General features: G+C 53.7%; 7 protein-coding genes across 7 annotated transcripts; 2 read left to right on the forward strand and 5 right to left on the reverse strand.

Annotated features, from left to right (window-relative positions):
• Positions 1-1,098: 1,098 nt before the first annotated feature.
• Positions 1,099-3,437, reverse strand: M421DRAFT_426104 (uncharacterized protein). The gene has a single exon (XM_033594290.1). The coding sequence runs from the start codon at positions 3,138-3,140 to the stop codon at positions 1,170-1,172; it is 1,971 nt and encodes a 656-aa protein (XP_033443380.1). The 5' UTR covers positions 3,141-3,437; the 3' UTR covers positions 1,099-1,169.
• Positions 3,438-3,641: 204 nt separating this feature from the next.
• Positions 3,642-6,277, forward strand: M421DRAFT_426105 (G-alpha-domain-containing protein). The gene is made up of 2 exons (XM_033594291.1): positions 3,642-4,458; positions 4,505-6,277. The coding sequence occupies exons 1-2, from the start codon at positions 4,013-4,015 to the stop codon at positions 5,913-5,915; spliced, it is 1,857 nt and encodes a 618-aa protein (XP_033443381.1). The 5' UTR covers positions 3,642-4,012; the 3' UTR covers positions 5,916-6,277.
• On the reverse strand, positions 6,041-7,053 carry M421DRAFT_331535 (uncharacterized protein). Its single transcript, XM_033589381.1, has 2 exons — positions 6,823-7,053; positions 6,041-6,758 (listed from the first exon to the last, which is right to left on the reverse strand). The coding sequence occupies exons 1-2, from the start codon at positions 6,965-6,967 to the stop codon at positions 6,166-6,168; spliced, it is 738 nt and encodes a 245-aa protein (XP_033443382.1). The 5' UTR covers positions 6,968-7,053; the 3' UTR covers positions 6,041-6,165.
• Positions 7,054-9,000: 1,947 nt separating this feature from the next.
• On the forward strand, positions 9,001-10,744 carry M421DRAFT_9914 (carbohydrate-binding module family 18 protein; the record flags this gene model as incomplete). Its single annotated transcript, XM_033598711.1, has 4 exons — positions 9,001-9,124; positions 9,175-9,541; positions 9,590-10,077; positions 10,131-10,744. 4 exons carry the CDS (start codon positions 9,001-9,003, stop codon positions 10,742-10,744), a joined length of 1,593 nt encoding a protein of 530 aa, XP_033443383.1.
• Positions 10,745-12,099: 1,355 nt separating this feature from the next.
• On the reverse strand, positions 12,100-13,086 carry M421DRAFT_76081 (uncharacterized protein; the record flags this gene model as incomplete). The annotated part of the gene is made up of 1 exon (XM_033597190.1): positions 12,100-13,086. The coding sequence occupies one exon, from the start codon at positions 13,084-13,086 to the stop codon at positions 12,100-12,102; it is 987 nt and encodes a 328-aa protein (XP_033443384.1).
• A 434-nt stretch (positions 13,087-13,520) lies between these two features.
• Positions 13,521-15,971, reverse strand: M421DRAFT_426108 (ENTH-domain-containing protein). The gene is made up of 4 exons (XM_033594292.1): positions 15,693-15,971; positions 15,528-15,639; positions 15,259-15,479; positions 13,521-15,213 (listed from the first exon to the last, which is right to left on the reverse strand). The coding sequence occupies exons 1-4, from the start codon at positions 15,721-15,723 to the stop codon at positions 13,808-13,810; spliced, it is 1,770 nt and encodes a 589-aa protein (XP_033443385.1). The 5' UTR covers positions 15,724-15,971; the 3' UTR covers positions 13,521-13,807.
• Positions 15,972-16,873: 902 nt separating this feature from the next.
• On the reverse strand, positions 16,874-18,326 carry M421DRAFT_9917 (uncharacterized protein; the record flags this gene model as incomplete). Its single annotated transcript, XM_033598715.1, has 3 exons — positions 16,874-17,680; positions 17,731-17,870; positions 17,921-18,326. The coding sequence occupies 3 exons, from the start codon at positions 18,324-18,326 to the stop codon at positions 16,874-16,876; spliced, it is 1,353 nt and encodes a 450-aa protein (XP_033443386.1).
• Positions 18,327-18,483: the final 157 nt, after the last annotated feature.

The raw sequence follows: 18,483 nt of genomic DNA on the forward strand, positions 1-18,483 counted from the left end.
TATGCGGTTCAACTGTGAGATTGAGATGCTGAAGCACGTTCACCTAGGTACGAACGTCGAAGCAACCGCAGCATATAACTCGAAGCTAAACAATTGACCGATAGGCACGAGGGACGCTTCTGTATTCGATCGGTTGCACTTTGTGCTGTGGTCTCTATAAAAGCTACCACAGACACCTTGAGGGATGTTGCAGTAATGGCTCGTTTGACGTATATAGCCAGAGATTGTACTTGGTTTGATTCAAGTGAAGAAGACTCAAGAACGTGGCGAGCAGTCATTTGCGTGTTCGAAGACCAGATGCTTGCGCGCGGAGTACTACTAGGGCAAGCGAAGCAACAGCTTGGGGAGTGCTGGCTCTATCTGAAGAGGAGTCAGTTGTTGAAATGGATACCCTCACATGATTAGTACAGTCACAGAGGTAATATTAATAGTACAGTACCCATTACATGATCAGGGAGCAAGGAGGCGTGATTCTCATATTCTAGGGGGTTATGGAAGGAATATCTGGTAGTAGGCACGCCAGATCTGAAACAACCAAAGGTCCAGCCGGGACATCAGCCAGCGCCAAACATACGACCATATAATTAGTCTAATCTCAATGATTGACGGATACTTCGGTTCTCACCTACATCACTTTGGCAGACCGAAGATGGCAACAAGTTGTTCAAGACGTTTTCGCACTGGCTCAAATGCCTCAAACAAAACAAAACACAGACTTTATGGGGTGATACTCTTATCGATGAGGGAGAGAGTGTAGACAAATCCAAGGATTGGATTATACAGACTTGGCACAACGGTGCCACTTGAAAAATGCCCAACAGGGGTCACCAGGTTATTGTTTCCGAACCCGATGCGTTCTACATCGGAAACGCAGACTCCGACAAAATCTCCATTCCTGTGTTTCCAGATGATCCTAATGTCATAGAATTCGAAGTTATCTGGTTTACTTCAGAGGGCGATGATAAAATGACCCCCACCAAAATTGGGTCATGGGTCCAATCAAAGCTGCGTCACAATTCGAAGAGATCGGAGCAAGCATGAAGCTTGATGCCAGGACTACACTAGTCTACGGTGTAGCCTAATTGTCGTCCACGCATTGTTTCAAGTCATCTGTTGGGCTGTGCGCAGGTGAAAGCTATGCTCTGAAGTATGATGAATCTTATGTTCGCTTACGATCCACTGCCGCGTCCGCGGCCTCTGCCTCTGCCTCTACCACCTCTACCACCTCTACCACCTCTACCACCTCTCCCACCTCTATTGTTCAGCCTTGGACTCTGATGCACGCCTCTTATCCATCTGTCTTTCTCATCTCGCAGGTCCTTCCATCTCTCATCAAGGCCTCTATATTTCGCATCCTCTCCCACCAAGCGTCTCTGCGTGACCTCGGTCGTGATATCGTCCTGGACTAGCAGATGCATGCCCACTCCTGCTTCGCCGCCTTGCTCATACATGCCTAGATTGAGTGCGTCGCCACGAGGGTCGTTTGCTGATGTCACGTCCACCTTGCTACCATCTGCGGTGACAGTTCGTGAAAGCAAGGTATCAGGGTACGGATCAGCGATACCGTGGAACGTGAGATTCTGGATCGTACCCTCAAGGCCAGCGTACAAGTTCAGACTTGTCACCGATGGGATTGAGAGACTGTACACCGGTGAGTCTTCACGGCTGCGCCAGTAGTCTTCGCGGTAGGCGCCACGCTTTGGTGGATTACGAGGGTTCAAATAGAGGTTCCAGCCGCCGCAGATCGCATTCGCAGCGTCCTTTGTATCGTTGACGATAGCGTTGGCGGCATAGTCGTGACCCCGAGGCTTAACGCTTTTCTCTTTTGGAAAGGAGATGCTGTGGTAGGCGTGTGACCCGGCAAGACGCATGTCGAAGACTTTGAGCATGCTGTGCATCGAAACGCCTACGACGATGCGCTCGAGGCCTTGTGTGGCGAGAGAGTAGATTGAGGAGTCGTTTGTAGGATCCCAGTAGAGGCTCTCGACGTCTCGGGATGAGCGTAGATCGTGCAGTCGTACGATACCGTCGTACCCGCCTGACAAAAAAACGTTGCCGGCTTCTGATCCGCCTTGGGTGCGGCTTGATACAGGAATTGTTGGGTAGATAGAGGTTTGCGATGTTCGCGATGTGCCTAGCGTGAGAGACCGGTAGGGTTCAGACAGAAAGCCGTCCGATGTGATTTTGTACACTTGAATCGGCGCGCTGGATGGACCAGTACCGATGGCAACTTTGTCTTCTGACAGGAACTTGCAAGACCAAATTCGACCAGTGCGAGCCCCGTGAATGCTCGGTGTCACCTCTGATACGGCTTCCACGGCGTGCTCTGATACGTCGCAATCCAGTGGGAAGAGGGAAAGTAAAGCATCCCCAAGAGTGGCAGCCAGTAGTGGTGTACTGGAGGAGGAAACAGTCAGAGCGCCAACAGATCGATCGAGAGTGTCGAAGTTTTGCTCGATTGTCTGAGATTGCTGTGGATCGACATCAAGTCTTGCAAGCTGCCCAGAAGCTGTGCCGAAAACCATTGACTCGAAACCTTGCTCTTTCTGATGTGGCTGAAGGAGCCGTAGACTCGTAATGTCATCTCTTCCTTCATCACTGTCAGGTACCTTGTATGTATACCACCAGTTTGCATGCCCGAACGAGTCGATGGTCCGAGTGGTGTGCTGTTTCCTGCCTGAGTCTTTCTTCGACTCCGTCTCTTTCACTCTCATGACGATCTGGGTGCCAGCCGACCACGTCAAAACCTCTCTTCTCTGTTCCCACGAACCCAACGTCTCTTCATAGCTGTCGATGCTGGGCTGGTACCCCATAGTCTGCCCTCGAGGCCCTCTCCATGGTGCAGACTCCCATGTGTTTAAACTTATGGTCTCGACGCTGGGCTCTAAATATCTGGCGACGAAACCTTTTCTATTCCAATTGCGGTAGAGAGTCGCCAAGCCATGTACGGAGTTACGCGCATCTGTGTCTAGTCCATTGATGTGAAAGCGCCCTCTGAGCAGAGCTTTCCATCCATCCAAGGTCGTAAATTGTGACAATCGGCGACTTGTCAAGGCAAGGTGCAGCAGATCTCGAGGCCGGTCAAAGTGACTGGCGATGATCGAGATGATCTCATTAGGCAGCGTACTGAGTGTTGCCATGTCTGTTAATGATTGTTTGGGTCGTATAGTCGCATGCGTGTTGTCTTTACATGCGGCCGTCTCAATCTTGATGATATGCTCAACTGGTAGCCGGAGTCATCAGGCGCCCCGGAGGATGTACAGGCGTACCATTCTTTTGGGTTCACGGAAGAGTGACTATTCAACGATGACGATATAACAGGTCCGTGTGGCGAGTCGCTAGCGCGTGCATCAGCCACAACTCCTTTTTACTGCAGGTGTGATCTGCCCAGGGTCTGCGACAATATGCAAAGTCGCAACAGCTGCAGGAGCGATCGCAATAGTCTGCTGAGGGCGAATTTGCAAATGCAGATTCAAATGTCTCTAGAAATCTTGTTCCTAGGATCCGGAACAGCCAGCCGCGGTCAACAATGTGAAACACGAATTAAGGTTCGCGCTAGTACACGTGAGCCTGCGGGCTGCCGCCGGCAAACCCCTCAGGGCTGAGCGGGTTTCCTGAATCCTGAGCTGTTCACCGCTCGAGTCATTTCCCGACCACCAACCAATTCGAGAACCGCCTTTTCAGGATAATGTTCCCCTTCAGAACGCCTTGCAGCTTCATCATTCGTCTCAAATACGATGGTCGCACATCACTTGCGCCAGCGGACTTGCTTATTCTCGGCCAACCACCTTTCTCGGTGCTTAATTGCTCGAGCTATTGATCCACACCTGTTGTGGCGATGATAACTCCGGACTATCGCCAGACAAGCGCCGCCAACCTAAAACAAGTCTACCCGGCGCTGAGGCCTGCAGGTTGCGAGAGTTGTCACCGGGCTTTCTCCACCCCACTCTGACCTCAAGCAAGTTATCACGAGTTGACACAACTCACACACATTGCGACACCCAGTTGCGCAATGGCGGTTATACCGCCGAGCGAGAAAAGAGTGTACGAGCTCATCAGTACAGTAGGGACGAACATAGACAGATTGCGACAAGGGATCAACGCGCTGAGGCAGCTACATGACCGCTGGACAGGTTGCAATAAAACAGCTATCAACCTCATAGCACAGCTCACATCGCTCCGGGCAACTCTGGACAACGTGCACGATTGGCTCAACTATGCGATCAACGATCTACATTCACAGCTTCTCTTAGACCTGGATCTCTTGATGGCATCATGCGCATTGCTCGTGCGACATGTAGACCAGTTGATCGCAAGCCTTCGACAGCCGGACCCGGACGCAGTGGATTGCGCAGTCAAGCTGAAGTACGCCGTTGGCGGTCGGTCGATGGAGCGGCTCAGGGATGTTGCTGAGCGTCAATCAGAATCCGTGCGCATACTGCTAGCAGCATGCAAATGGTAAGTTGTTTCGTGCACTACGAAGCGGACCATCTGACCATCTCAGTCATACCACTGCGCAGCGCAAGATCCTGTTGCACAAAAGTCGACAGATTAGGAAGGAGGATGACCTTTCCATGAAAGTACTAGCGCGATCATCCAGATGGAATGGTGGATGTATGACCGTCCTCACAGGTGTCTCCAGAGGAATCCAAGGCCTCAGACTATCCTACTACCGGAAGTTCAAACGGAAAGACAGTCTCGATGAGCCAACCGAAAAGGACTACGATAATGCCGCAGCTACCATTCGGTCCGAAGCCATCGATCGTGCGTTGCAAGAAGACAGCATGATGCTTCGACGAGAGACAAAGCTGATGCTGATGGGCCAGGACCATAGCGGCAAGGATCTCGTCATGCATCAGATCAAAGTCCTGTATGCCGAAGGTTACTACTCACCAGAAGACCGCATGAAGTTCCGAGATGCTGTGCGCTCGACGCTGCGGCTACTCATCCATTCCATTATCGATTTGCTGAAAGACACTGGTATCAATTTACCTACGGCACTAAGTCATGATTTCGCGATTCTGCTGGACGAGGTGGATACAGTCGACATGCACCGCATTACAATCGAGGCCGCGGCAGCCGTACGCAACCTGTGGGTGAGCGACGAGTTTTCCTCGATGTACCTTAAGAACTTCGAAATCGACTTTCCACAGTACGCACCCTACTTCGCCCAGGAGGTTCAAAGGATAGCTTTGGGAGACTACGTACCCACCGAAGCAGATATCATTCGTCTCAATCAGTCAATAGGCGGCATCAAGGAGCTGCGCTTCAACTGGGACGAACTGGATGTACATATGTTCAACATCAATGGCTACATCCCCGACCAATTTCGCAAGCGCTGGTTTCACCAATTCGACAGCGCAACATCGCTTGTCTACACAGTCGATGTGTCCCTATACGACCGTCCCTTCTACGGCCAAACGACAAAATCACAGCTCCTGGAAGACTTCGCCAGCTTCGAATCCTGGGCCACATCACAAAACTTCGCCGATTCTGCCATCATCCTTCTACTCAACAACTTCACCCGCTTCCGCGACAAACTGCGCTACTCTCCCCTCAAAACGCTCTTCCCGGACTACGTACCCAACCCGACTGACCCGGACGGCTCAGCACGTCAGTACATTCTTAAGAAGTTCAAGGACGTCAACCGTAACCGGCTATCTATTTACTCGTTCTGGGTCGATCTCGATATGAGCGACAATCAGCACTTATATGCTGCGCTGAAGAAGACACTGCAACACATTCAGCAGCGCAAGGCGAGGCATGAGGTGCGGCAGGAGACTGAGAGGAGCACTAGTTCTGGGACTGGGCTTACGAGGAAGATGACAAATAGTCGATTGAACCTTAGGTCGCGGAATGGGTCGAAGCTGGAGGGTTTGTTGTCGAAAAAGTCGATGGACATCGAGTTGTTATGATTTTCTTGGGCTAGGGAGATGGTAGAGGTACCCCAATGTTTCGTTGCATTTAAACATCGTTCGGTGGCGTTTGGAATGCATGATACCGCATTCAGTAGCGCTTCAGCGCATGTTTGCGGCTGGGCTGGGGGTGAGATATACGTGACAGAGCCGATGATACATACACACGGCCGTGGTGATTCAGTAGTAGGAGCGTATACTTCTGGGAGCTATTGAGTCTACTACTTTTTTCGCACACCATACAGGAGTTTCATGAGGGGCCGTATGTATAGTATCTCCACCCATGTGGATCTATAGCAATACCAGCTGGGACGTCCTCGCTTGTATTGTGTTGCCATAAAGTCGCATATGAGACCGTACTAGGTATGTTCGTCTGTTGATGCACTGAGCCAGAATAAAAGCATTCAAAAGATGGCCAAATGGACGCTCGTGACGAGTACATTGATTGATGCGCGGGGTCTGTTGTGACGTACCCCGTGCTGGCAACTGATGGTATTGTGCTCCAAACCGGATAGCTTGTGGCAGTGGGTGTACCCATATTGTAGGATAGTGATTGCAGACACGTTACAGGGCGTAATGGCTGCTCGATAGATGGTATGAAAGGCGTCTCGCTCCACGTCTGGTTGGCAGTCGCTGTATGATCGAGGTGCGGTGATTCTAAATTGCCTAACACAGTGGCAATGTGAGGAGAGGAACTTGCTATAGAGCGCTCATATCCAACCGATTCGGAGCATGAGCGGTCTTCATAAGGACTTTTCGACCTTGTACGCGTCTGTAGTTCGCTTGGATCATCATCTTCGAGGAGTTGTTGGAGCTGTTGGAGCTTGCGTTTGCGCTTCTCTCCTATTGCAAGACTACGTCAGTACTACTCGTGATTGGTCTGGGTTTCGTCTCGCGGTGGACATACGGTAATTACGTGACGCTATCCTGTTCTGCTGCTTGCGCACCTCGCTGTTGACTTTCCGTGGCTGCATTAGTGTTGGTTCAGCTCCTGTTGACTGCGCTCTTGGCACTATAGGTGTTCCTGGGTGAAGTCTACTAGAGACGTTCATTTTATGTAGGAAGGCTGCGCAGTGATTCGTCTAGGCGGGTGAAAGAAGCACAACCCCTTTCGTGATCTGTACATGGCAGCAGCCTGCGGGCCTTCAAGGTTGTATACTAAGGCGACAGACTCCAGCCTCAAGCCGAAAACCCTAGCGCTAGCCGCAAAGAGTATGCAGACTCGTGAAAGTGCCGCTGATTAATGACGACAAGAATAGCAATTTGACTTGACAAGAATGGCGGAAGTAAGCGAACTACGCAACGTTCCTTCCACCTAACAGCTGCAGCTCAATTGTGATGCAGCAGTACGCACGACGCACGAGGTGCCATGGTCAGTATTTGCTTAGATGTTGCAGTACTTTGCGACGTCTGGAGACATTTGGAAGCGTTTGGCCCAAACCGAACATGGACCCATAGCAAACAAGTCTGAGATGTATAAGAAATTTACCATTATTTCAAGACCTTTCTCAGTTGCTGAATGTGTGTTGTGCATCGTTGGTTTCCTAAAGTCCGAGCGTGATCCGTTGTCAATTGGGACGAGGAGCATGGAGGTGAGCTAAGCAGTGAGCGGCGGCCCTCGCAGCAAGGCTCTCTCACCTCCCGCCAACGGGCACGCCGCTCACAGCGTGGCAACTGCAAGAATTGATGCATGGCGGAACACGAGGTACGGGATGTCAAGCGGCTTGCCGGTGTGGCGTTGTGTCAGGTGGATTCCCGCCGCATGTAACGCTTCGGCGGGGCTACCGGTAGCGTCATGATGACTGAGTCACGCTACGAGGAGGATCTCACTCCGCTCTTTCGTCACCGAGTTTCGACTGCTTACAGTCATCTCATCCATTCCAAATGCTCGTCCGCAGCAACCATGGTGTGAATCAGCAGAGCTGTGTCCGTGACGTTACAACGGCATGACAGCAACGCGCCGTGCGAAGATGGACCGCCGCTTCGTACGAGCTATGTTGAATCGCGATGGCGCTGATCTGATGTGTGTTGCAACACCGCGGCATCTGAGATGTAGCATTTCTCACACACATTTCAAATCAAGCAAGCAATTGTTCAGCACGATTTAGAGTGCGGCGCGGGCTGTTCGATCGCCCAGCAGAGCTTATAGCGCGATAACATCATCTCGAGGGACGTTTAGTCAACAGTCAAGCGAACCTGCTGATCTACTATTGGAAATCGGATATCTTGACAGTCTGGCGTAAGCATTGAACAGCAGAGATCAAAGAAAGACTCCGCCGCAGGAGCATGCGGGCGTGAACGGACTCGCCAAAGTGCGAACCCCTGACCATCTCCCTTCTGGTTTCCGACTAAAGGCCAGAATACCCGTGGGCCGCTGCAGGTACGCCTTCAATTCTTTCTGCAGGGACGCTTGCCAACAACTTCCCCTCTCGCCAAGCAATCTTGTCAATTGAAACGCCAGCTTGAAGCGAATGCATAGGTACACGTACACACTCAGTCGCGTGCGTCTCTTCTCAAAAAAGTGGAGGTCCAAAGTAGAGACTGAACCAGCAGGGGAGACATTGCAACCGGTGGAGGTTGTCGGCTTGTAGGCGTTGCACAGTCTGGTTTGTACCCATCACAAGGGTATTCGGCAAATCTCCCTTCTAGATTGCTACCTTCTTAAAGAAGCTCGAACGCCCACCCCGATTGAGCAAAGGTAAGCCGCTGTCGTGGATCTCCATCAGATGTGGCTTGCGCGAGAAGGAGGACTACACTATTTACGTAGCGCGCAATATACGCGCCTCTATATTTGGGGTAGCACAAACGCAGCTCTCGCTAGAGGAATAGCTTTGCAAAGGGCCTGGCACTGATCGGAATGGTATTCATGTCCAGTCTGAGGACCCAGCCTGGAGCTCATATAAAGCAATTAATAAATATTGCATGCGCCGCAATATACGATGAGCAGCGTGGGATGTCGAACTCATAGCGAACAAAGCTGCGGGAAATATTGTTCATTATATAAAGGCTGGAGACGTTGTGCACAAGGACATTAGCAAGCACGGTACTCTCTGGGTCTTGCTTCATCACTTCTTTGACCGTCGCAATGGCTTGTCGATTCGGATCTCCCGATCTTGTTACGTCGCTGTCTGGCGTGGCTGCTTTACCCACCTTCGCTTTCGACGTGGCGAACAGCAACTATCTGGGCATTGTTGGAAGCTTCACGTCCAGTGAGAATCAACGAGTTCGCGTGAGGTCGATGAGAGCTCACAATGTGTAGACAATGGTGCAGCCTGCTCCTTCCCCACGCGCTATGTTACACAACAGCGGACCTCTACGTACGCCATCACGCCCGTCATTGTCACTGTAGGGCGTACGACGACTTGTTCGATCCTAGCACCCTCTTCGATAACACCCAGCGCGAGTGGCTCCACCACGTACTCTGGGTTCGAGTGTCCCAGCATCACGGACAACCAGTTTGCGCCTGGCACGTACACATTGAGGTTCGATCAACCGAACGTAGCCGACTCTCCGACTATCTCATCTCGCACATTTATCGTTGCTTTGCCCACTTTTAGTACTGATCGTATGACTACGACGGTGTTTTCAACCGCCACTGCTCCGATTACGACCACCCCCATCATAACGTGAGTGACCTCGCAAATACTATAGGCAACAGTTTTGACAATTTTTAGCTCTGCCAGCACCTCTACTGTGACCATCACTGGTCCATTACGTGCTGACCAGACCGTCACGCAGATAGTCGCCAGCCCTGCGACCGCTACCATAACTTTGACAAATATCATCAGATTTTGCGCTGCCACAGCCGAAACATCGAGCACCTCGAGTGCTTCCTCTCGTTATTCTTCCCCCGTTAGCTCTCCCACTGACACCATACCTGTGTCCAACAACGGCGAGTGTGGCTCGGCATCTGGTCAGACTTGTTTCGGTTCTACCTTCGGCTCCTGCTGCTCTTTATATGGGTACTGCGGAAGCAGTGAGGTCTACTGTCTGAATACAGAGGGTTGTCAATCTGGCTTTGGCGAGTGCACTACATCTTCTTCCGTATCGAGCAGCTCGCCTCCTACACCTACGTCCACGGAAAAGGTCTCACTTGACGGCACTTGTGGTGGCGATAATGACTATGTATGCCCTGAAAGCGGTCTAGGGGACTGTTGCTCTCGTAAGCACTGAGTTTTGCTCGCTCACGTAGCTTTGCCGCTAACGCAAATTTAGCATATGGGTGGTGTGGCTCAAGTGAATCTCACTGTGGCGCGGGCTGCCAGAACGCATTTGGTATCTGCTCGAATCCTACGCCTATTGGCACCGCTCCATTGCCCACATCTACCCTGAGAGTATCTCTCGATGGAGCTTGTGGCGGTACCACAGGTCAAACATGCTCGGGCAGTACCTTCGGCACTTGCTGCTCTGAATACGGATACTGCGGCAGCACCGACATCTACTGCACAGGTGCATGTCAGCCCACGTTTGGCACCTGTAACAATACCCCGGCGAAGCGGTCAGCGCCCAAAGGCAATCTTCGTGCGGCATCTTATGCAGCGGTAAAGCGCTCGGCAGGCCAGATGCAGGAGAAACGTGCGATTGGCGGTGCTGGTCCGGACTACACGTACCCGCCTATTCTGCGAACAACAGTTACTTCGACTTTCACACAGGGTATCATAATTGTTCCCACGGGTGGAGAAGGCGCAACCACTATCGTCACTATCGTGGCAACCACGACAGTCTTGCCGCCGCCTGCAAGTACTGCGACCGTCATCGTTACGTCCTTGGTTCCCATACAGACAGAGACAGTTCGCTCGACCCAGACTGTTTGTGCCACTTCGACATAAATTTTATAAGACCGTGTCTGATCGAAGTGTCCAGTTAAAGCAATCTTCGCAAGTAACGCTTGGCTGAACTACAAGGCGCGGCTAGAGCTGCCGATTAGCTCACATAATGAAGGCATGGTTGTACGTAACCGCAAGACTTCTGCTGCACATACCTCGTCTCTCTCCGAGTTGCCCTCTCACTTCCCAAGGCGTCTGCCAACTGCTTCATAATCTAAGCCGCGCCAACAGGGAGCGTAGCGGCGACAATGAAGTGCTGGCGTGTTTCACGAGTGAGCTGACCTCTGGGTATGGGCGGCGAGCGAGCCGTAAATTGCATATTATGGCCAATAATCTTGATCTAGACCAGAAGAATGACTGTACTCATTCTTCTGTGGCGCTTTCGGTTGTGCGTTTGGATATCTTCTTTGAGATAAGGGAGTTTGAATTGTACCTCTCCCAAAGTCAAGCGCAAAGCCTTGCAAGTGTCAGCAAGGGATTAACATCCCTGTCTCTAGACATGCCCTTAACCATGGGATCGTCCTTCCCCCCGAAATCTTTCATGCTTGTTTCGGATACGAAGATTCGCTCTTCTCGGACCCAGTCCTCATGAGGACCGAAAATGAATTCTGAAAGCCTTGCGAAAGTGTGCTCAGCTTCGAGTACACCCTGGCCCTGTGCATTCTTAGTGGGCTTATATTCGAAATTCCACAAGCGGACCTGTGGGGGTCAGCTTACCCTCTTAATGGGCCACTCGATCACATCCATGAGGTATTCTGCTTTCGTGTCAGCATTGGGCGTCTGTTCTTAAGCCTAGATATCGGCCGGAATGTTTCAAGAAGTCAATGGTGTCACATCCCTGTCCTTTTTCTGCCAGATCCTACCACCCAAATTGGCGAAAGCGTGTAGACGTTTGTATGCACTCTTCTCACCGCAGTTCCCGTAGCAAAACATCCAAGTACTCTCCTTATGTACCCTGTCCTCTAGTGAACCCCAGAAACCAAAGCATAGCTACGTCTCCTCCGTAATAGAAAATCTAAACCACACCCCTACCATACCATGCCATACCATACCATACCATGCGCTCTTCATCCCCATCATGCGCACGTGACATGAATGTGTAGCTCGACAAGGTTGCGTCCAATACGCCGGACCACGCGTGGCACAGTGGGCAGGTGCGGCCGAGGAAGGGCCTTCCAACGGGTCTGCATCTGTGGTGTACATCTGCACATGCGAGGAGTGGGTTGCTCGTGCGTCCAGGCGCTCATCTAACAGAGACATGGTACGATATCCAATAACTATCTCTTTCGCACGGTATTCACACGCACAGTTTCTCACACTCTATTCAAACATCAAAACTTATCAACACGACAACATGCTCAATGCCGCTCAGGCATCTGATGCTGCCTCTTCGCATACCCGGCCTCATCGAGCTCAATCTGCAGCCTGCCCTCCTCCCTCACCACATCCCTGACAACCTCACTCACATTGCCCTCCAGCACGACCTTGCAGCCCCTGGGCAGCCACCTGAGGATATGAAACGCATTCGCATACACACTCGTCGCGTGCGACATCCTCCCGTCGTCCGGCAGACTTGCCTGCAGAATGATCTTGAACGTCTTGAGGCCCCAACAGTACCGCAGCCCCAGGCGCACGAGGTCTGCGAACCCGTCGAGGATGTCGTGGTGCGACGGTATGGTGAGGATGACGTGCTTGATGAGGCTGCGCGAGCGCTGGTGGAGCGTGGAGAGCGTGTGGATTCCGCTGGAGAGGGAGAGGGTGAAGGTGTTGTTGCTATACAGCACGCTCCGTGCTTCTTTGTAGATCTGCTGATTTAGACGCAGGATAGTGGGTACAACGGGATCGGGCGGGTATGGCATTTCGAGCGGGGAAAGCGTTTCAAGCGGGGGACTGGGGGCGCGCGGTCGCCGAGCTGGGACCTGGGCGGCGCATGTGGGTGCTGGCATGAGCGGGCAGGTGTCGTCGGGCGGTGGGTCTTCGTCCTGGGAGACGCGCGCAGCGTGCAGGAAGAGGGACGAGGTGCGGTGCAGGGCCATATGGTAGATGTGGATACGCAGTTCGGCAGGGAGCTGCATGAAGGCGAAGATGTCCCGGCGTGCGAGGGGCGTGTCGTCACGTGGCAGCGAGGTTTGCGACTCGGTCAGGGAATTCGGCTCCGTTGTCGTGGGGCCGTTGCGAGTGGTGGTCGAGGGTCCTGCATATGTTGGGCCATTTCGCCCTGCGCTGGTTTCCCTCTTCTCCCTCAGTCTCTTGGATGCGCGCGCTGGCCCTACGTGGTCTTGCTGCTCAGCTGTGCTACGACGTGTGCGCTTGCCCAACGCCTTCCCTGCGGTCGGTCGAGCCATATTCAAAATGGAGATAACTATGTCGGTCCGTTATGCATACAATGTACCGACGGACGGACCTGTGCGGCGTCGGCGCGTTGCGAACTTGGTCGAGGACAACAATATCGATGACGTCCAGGTCGCGTCCAGGGGCTCTCAAGGCGTGCCAGACGTGTCAGATGTGAATGCGTTCCAAAATTCTATCGTATAAACAATGCGACCGTGAAGCCTGCGTGACTCGTTGAGGTTGCGAACGGGACCAGGCAGGGTTTGCGGGGTTGATGGAGGTTCGCAGCGGGGAGGCTCCACTTTTGCGTGCGGGTGCGGTTGCGGTCCAGGCCCACATCACGTGCGTGCCAAGCCTTGACGGTGCGCTGCAAACCTTGGGAGCACTCCGGAAGGATTGTCAAAGCTCTATACTGTCAGCAGTGGCAGTGACAAGTATGATGATGAGCCAGTGTTTTGCACAAGATTGCAAGTTTTAGTCTAATTTGCTACCGCCCAAGACCACGAGCCTATCAAAGCACCACCTATGCCGATGATGCAGGAGTCAGACCATTGCAACGGGAATCACATAGCCTCTGCGAAACCGCCCGTCCTATCATGAACCATGAGAAGCTTTTAGCTATCCCCACCGCCTTGCGGCAGCCCCAAACGAAACGAAATCAGATATAGGGCGACGCTCCAATTCAAATATCAAACAAGAAAACCCAGTCCACATGAGCCATCCTCCGCGCAGCCTTTACAGGTCTATTAAGTTGTTGCCTCCCTGAGACCTCGGCTGCTGCTGCTGTGGGGCGCCAAATGGATTCGCGCTCTGGCCGCCGTAAGGATTGCCGCCAAAGTTTCCTGCCGGTCCTGTCTGCGCTGGCATCATGCGATTCTGCTGAGGCATCCCAGTGAACTGAGAGTTGAGGAAGGGGTTGTTGCCGGTTGCGTTTGCGTTGATGCGGTTCAAGCCTGCACCGGCCGAATTGACGAAGGTGCCGGGTGCTGTGTGCTGGGCCGGTAGACGAAGGTTGCCAACATTTCCAAATGTATCTTGACCTTCTCCTGTTGCGAGAAGGGTGTTGAGCCTCGCGGTGTGAGGATCCATCTCTTTCTGGGGTTGCTGCTGTTGCTGCGGCTGGGGCGTCGAGAATGAAACCGGAGGGTTGAACGATGTATTGTTGAACTGCGTCTGAGTCTTCTGCTCCTGCAGAGTGTTGAGCGAGGGGACGCGCGCTGCTTGTGTCGCAGTCTGGGGTCGGTTGAAGCCCTGAGCGAACGGGTTATTAGAACCAGTGGGCTGGGGCATCAAAGCCTCCTGCTGGTTGTTGCTTGCCCACGGGTTGTGGGTACCGGGCTGTAGGGTGTTCTGCTCTTGAAGAGGCTGCTGTTGCTGTTGCTGTTGCTGCTGCTGCTGGCCCATTCCACCGCCAAACTGGCTGTAGGGGTTGCTCATGTTGAACGAAGTCTGCTGAGGCTGCATATACTGCGCCTGTTGCTGCTGCTGGCCAAACTGATCGAAGCCAGGCTGCTGGGGCTGCTGCTGGAATCCCTGACCGTAGCCGCCATAGCCATTCTGGAAGCCTGTCTGCTGCGGCTGCATGCCAGTAGGCTGAGAGTAGGCGTTGTTGAGAAAACCGGTGTTCTGGGGCTGTTGCTGTTGCTGTTGCTGGTCCATCAGGTTGCCAAACCAATCGACCTGGCCCTGCTGCTGATATCCCTGGTTGTTGCCAGTCGGCTGGTATGCATTCGCCTGGGGCTGCGCGGGCGCGTCGCCGAAAAGCAGGTCGGCATTAGTCTGCTCCAGCTCCCGCCTGCGCAATTCCTCCTCTTCCTTGCTGAGCTTGATCGCCTTGGCGAGGTCGTCATCGTCGTCAGGGGCGGCGGTCCGTTGCCTGCGCTTCTTCTCCTCCTCAGCCTCGTTCTTACTGGCCTCAAGAGCGAGCTTGAATTCAAGGTCCTCGTCGTCGCGGCGCGGCCGCGCGTTTCCGCCCTCTCGTCGCGGCCTGTGAGACCCCTCGCCGTGTCCTGCAGCGTGGTTTCCAGGGTATTCTTCAATGCCGGTGACGCGCGACTTCCACGATTTCCGATCGGCTCGCTCGGCGCGCAATCGTTCTTCGTCCATGATCAGCGAGGTGAGCTCCTTCGCGGCCATTCGCACTGGTCGTTGTTAGCTCGGCCCATGCCCGATCGAGCACCACATACCATTCTGGCCAACGTCGCGGCCATCCTCGTCGGTGTACTGGAACTCTCGCAGCGTCTTGATGATGTAGATGTTCTTGCGCGCCCATGTTACGACCAGCTCGGAGCCCTCATGCAGACAGTAGTCGAGGACCTTGAGGGACTTCAGGACGTGACGCCAGTTCTTTCCCTTATCGTTCAGTCGCTTGTCCAGCATGTCCATGACCTGGTAGAAATCTGTCGAGCTGGGGGCACTGTTAGCGCAGCTTCCGCAGCCAGCCAGGTGGCCCTACTTGTTGAAGGTAATCTGGGCGATTTCGGCCATGTCTGAGCCCACCGGACCCCACGGGTCGTTGCTGGTGGCATTGCGGACCTTGACTTCGACGGCCGAGTAGCCCTTCGTGACTGTGGCAGCTGTCAGACCCTGCTGCAGGCGCAATACGGATGTCGCAGCTCACCGTTCTTCACGCTTCTTACGACCTTACTCATCTTGGCTGTGATGTGGAGGCTTCAGCGTGCGAGGCCCGGAGTGTGTGCGACGGAAGGATTGATGCTCGTGGGTGACGGCTACACGAGTCTGGTAGAAACGTTGATCGGTCCGTTGAGTGTGGAAGCTCTAGCGTTGGGTATGATGCAAGACCACGGCTCTGACTTGGCAGACGAGCCAATGAAGGTGCCGGGGCGAGTGGGCGGCGCGGCTGTGGCTGTGCGAGTGAAAGTAGGCGACGATGAGTGACACAGGCGCTGTTGCAGAGGCAGCGGGGTGGCAAGCTGGCTCGAGGCAAGGATGCAGGTGCAAGGACAGATGCGGGTGCTTCGTCATGCGTGAGGCTGGGGAAGCTCGGCGCGCAGGAGAAGCCGACCTAAGCGGCCCAATGCAGCCTCATCTCAGGGCTCCAAGTAGGATTGAGGTCATTCCAGAGCGTATCTTGCACAACCGTCAATAGTTAATGCAAGTAGCTTTACCAGAAAGTTACATGGGGTCGTACTTGAGTTCCATGTTCAACAGGGTCGCTATCTGCAGCCGTCACAAGGGCCTCAGAACACATCGAAAGCCACACCTCGTAAAATCGTTGCGGAAGAGAAGAGTGTGAACAACAAGGCTGAGTTGATCGCTTCAAGATCGTGCAAGCTGCCAATGGACACAGTAGATAATGTCGGGCGAGATATTATTTTGCTACTACTTGCGCAGAGAGTTTAGTCTATGGGCGGATTTACATCCTTCATTAAGTACCTGTCTAAGTGAAAGTGTGCCTGTGTGCATGGGAAAGAACCAAGATAGGAGCCAAAGACGCCCTTGCCAGTCTAGTGAGGCACGCCTGACTCCGCCACCCACCACGGGACCACCCGTTGAGAGCAATTTGACCATGCTCCTTCACCCAGATCCGACCGAGATGGAAAGAAACTGCAACAATTGACGGCTAAGTTGAGAGTACAAAAGAGACCCTTACGCTGCAAACAGCTCGGCAAATCACTCTCAGCCCATGAAAACCGCCATGCAGAAGGACTGATCAAACGAGATACACGCCGCTGACAGAAAGGAAATTTTTTGAGAACACAGGGGTATAGGTCCTGCCAAAACACCAATTAATGGAATCGAGACTCAGAGGGCTATTGGTACAAGAGAAGAGCAAACAAACTATTGCACAGCAGGTGCCCACATCTCATTGCCCATCCTCTGCTGGTTGGGGTTGTAGTGGTCCGGCTCGGTGCTGTTGGGGCGGCGGATGTTGTGGTTCTGATAGTACATGCTGTTCTGTGTGTTGCCGTATTGCGGCTCAGGGTATACGTAGCCGTTGTCGGCAGCTCCTGGCGAAGGGAGAGCCTGCTGAGAAGGTGATTGCCAGCCCATATTGGCCATATGAGGGCTTCCGTTGGCGCTATTGGTGCCGGACTGGTTGTGGTTGGCAGACGCAGGGGGCTCAAGAATGGACGGTGGACCATATGCGCTGGGGTGCGAGGTGATTGTTGGGCGCGAGTTGCTCACGCTGGAGGTGTACGATTGCGAGGTCAACGCTGGGGAAGCACGAGGGCTCTGCTGGGGCATCTCGCTGCGCATGTGAGGAGGGACACTGACACCACCCATGTATGCGTAGTCAGAGACCTGGCGGTGCATCGCGGGGACAACACCAGCAGGCATGCCGTTAGCGGGAGAGAGAGAAAGGGTGCGGTCGTTGGGAGAGGGCGTGTTCAAAGGAGACGCGGTTTCCGAATAATCACCGCCATCTGAGCGGCCAGTCCTGCTGGGAGCGGCCGCACGAGACGCAAGGGCAGCAGCTGTCGCAGCAGCGGCTTCCTCCACAGTACCAGTGTGATGGTTCTGGTGACGAGTCAAGGTAGTGCGACGCGTGAAAGTCTTTTGGCAGTCGGCGTAGGGGCACTTGTACGGACGCTTGCCGGAGTGGATGCGGCGATGGCGGGCCAAGGAGCTGGAATCGCTGAAAGGCTAGACGTTGTTAATACCTGAAGGTAGTGACTGAGTTGAACTGAACGCACCTTTCCACATCGCTCGCACATGTGAGGCTTCTCACCGGTGTGAACGCGTTGGTGCACTGTCAGAGCGGAGCGCTGGATGAACTGCTTGCCGCAGTTGGGGTAGTCGCACACGTGAGGACGGATGCCGCTGTGAATACGTTCTGTGGGAGTCAGTGCGTGCGTTGATCGAGGCCAAGGCTCCAAAACTTACCATGACGTGCAAGGTCACTGCGTCGCGCGAAGCCTTTACCACATGTCGAACACGCGAAGGCCTTCGGCGGCCCATTTTCGCCAGCAGCGCGGCCACCATTGTGCTGAGCCGGCTCCTGCATCTGCTGCTGCGGTTGCGCGTACGCGTGCTCTGGCGGTTGGGGGATGTAGTTGTTGTTGTTCAGCATAGGCATGGGCGCCTGCATCTGTGACGGCGAGGGATAGCGCATGCCATTCATGTGCTGTGCGGCCATCTGGGGGTATGCAGGCAACTGCTGCTGTGGTTGCTGTGACGAGTACCGCGACGAGTCGGACGGATGGGGCGACACACCACGCTCAGAGCCGTTCTCTGATTTGATGTGGCCGCCGTTCATGTACGGCGCCGGAGCAAAGTGCTGCTGCTGCATGTCGTGCTGCATTGCTCGTTGCATGCCGAAATAGTCTCCTGTACCTGTATGGGCTGTTAATCGCGCATTCAGAATCGTGTCCAGCTCCATCGTCTGACCAGCACAATAAAGTTTCGCGTTGTGGAGGGTCCGCGAAGGGGCTCAACGAGCAAAGGAC

This window comes from Didymella exigua (assembly GCF_010094145.1).
Source record: "Didymella exigua CBS 183.55 unplaced genomic scaffold M421scaffold_54, whole genome shotgun sequence".
Lineage (NCBI taxonomy): Eukaryota > Fungi > Ascomycota > Dothideomycetes > Pleosporales > Didymellaceae > Didymella > Didymella exigua.

What these genes read in the sequence shown, in the direction of transcription:
- M421DRAFT_426104 (XM_033594290.1), bottom strand. Translation starts at nt 3,140, where the DNA reads ATGGCAACACTCAGTACGCTGCCTAATGAGATCATCTCGATCATCGCC.
- M421DRAFT_426108 (XM_033594292.1), bottom strand. Translation starts at nt 15,723, where the DNA reads ATGAGTAAGGTCGTAAGAAGCGTGAAGAACG. An exon ending in GCCCAGATTACCTTCAACAA is followed by an intron (nt 15,480 to 15,527) that starts GTAGGGCCACCT and finishes CAGTGCCCCCAG; the next exon opens with CTCGACAGATTTCTACCAGG. An exon ending in CCGCGACGTTGGCCAGAATG is followed by an intron (nt 15,214 to 15,258) that starts GTATGTGGTGCT and finishes AACAACGACCAG; the next exon opens with TGCGAATGGCCGCGAAGGAG.
- M421DRAFT_331535 (XM_033589381.1), bottom strand. Translation starts at nt 6,967, where the DNA reads ATGAACGTCTCTAGTAGACTTCACCCAGGAACACCTATAGTGCCAAGA. An exon ending in GATAGCGTCACGTAATTACC is followed by an intron (nt 6,759 to 6,822) that starts GTATGTCCACCG and finishes GTCTTGCAATAG; the next exon opens with GAGAGAAGCGCAAACGCAAG.
- M421DRAFT_426105 (XM_033594291.1), top strand. Translation starts at nt 4,013, where the DNA reads ATGGCGGTTATACCGCCGAGCGAGAAAAGAGTGTACGAGCTCATCAGT. An exon ending in CTGCTAGCAGCATGCAAATG is followed by an intron (nt 4,459 to 4,504) that starts GTAAGTTGTTTC and finishes TGACCATCTCAG; the next exon opens with TCATACCACTGCGCAGCGCA.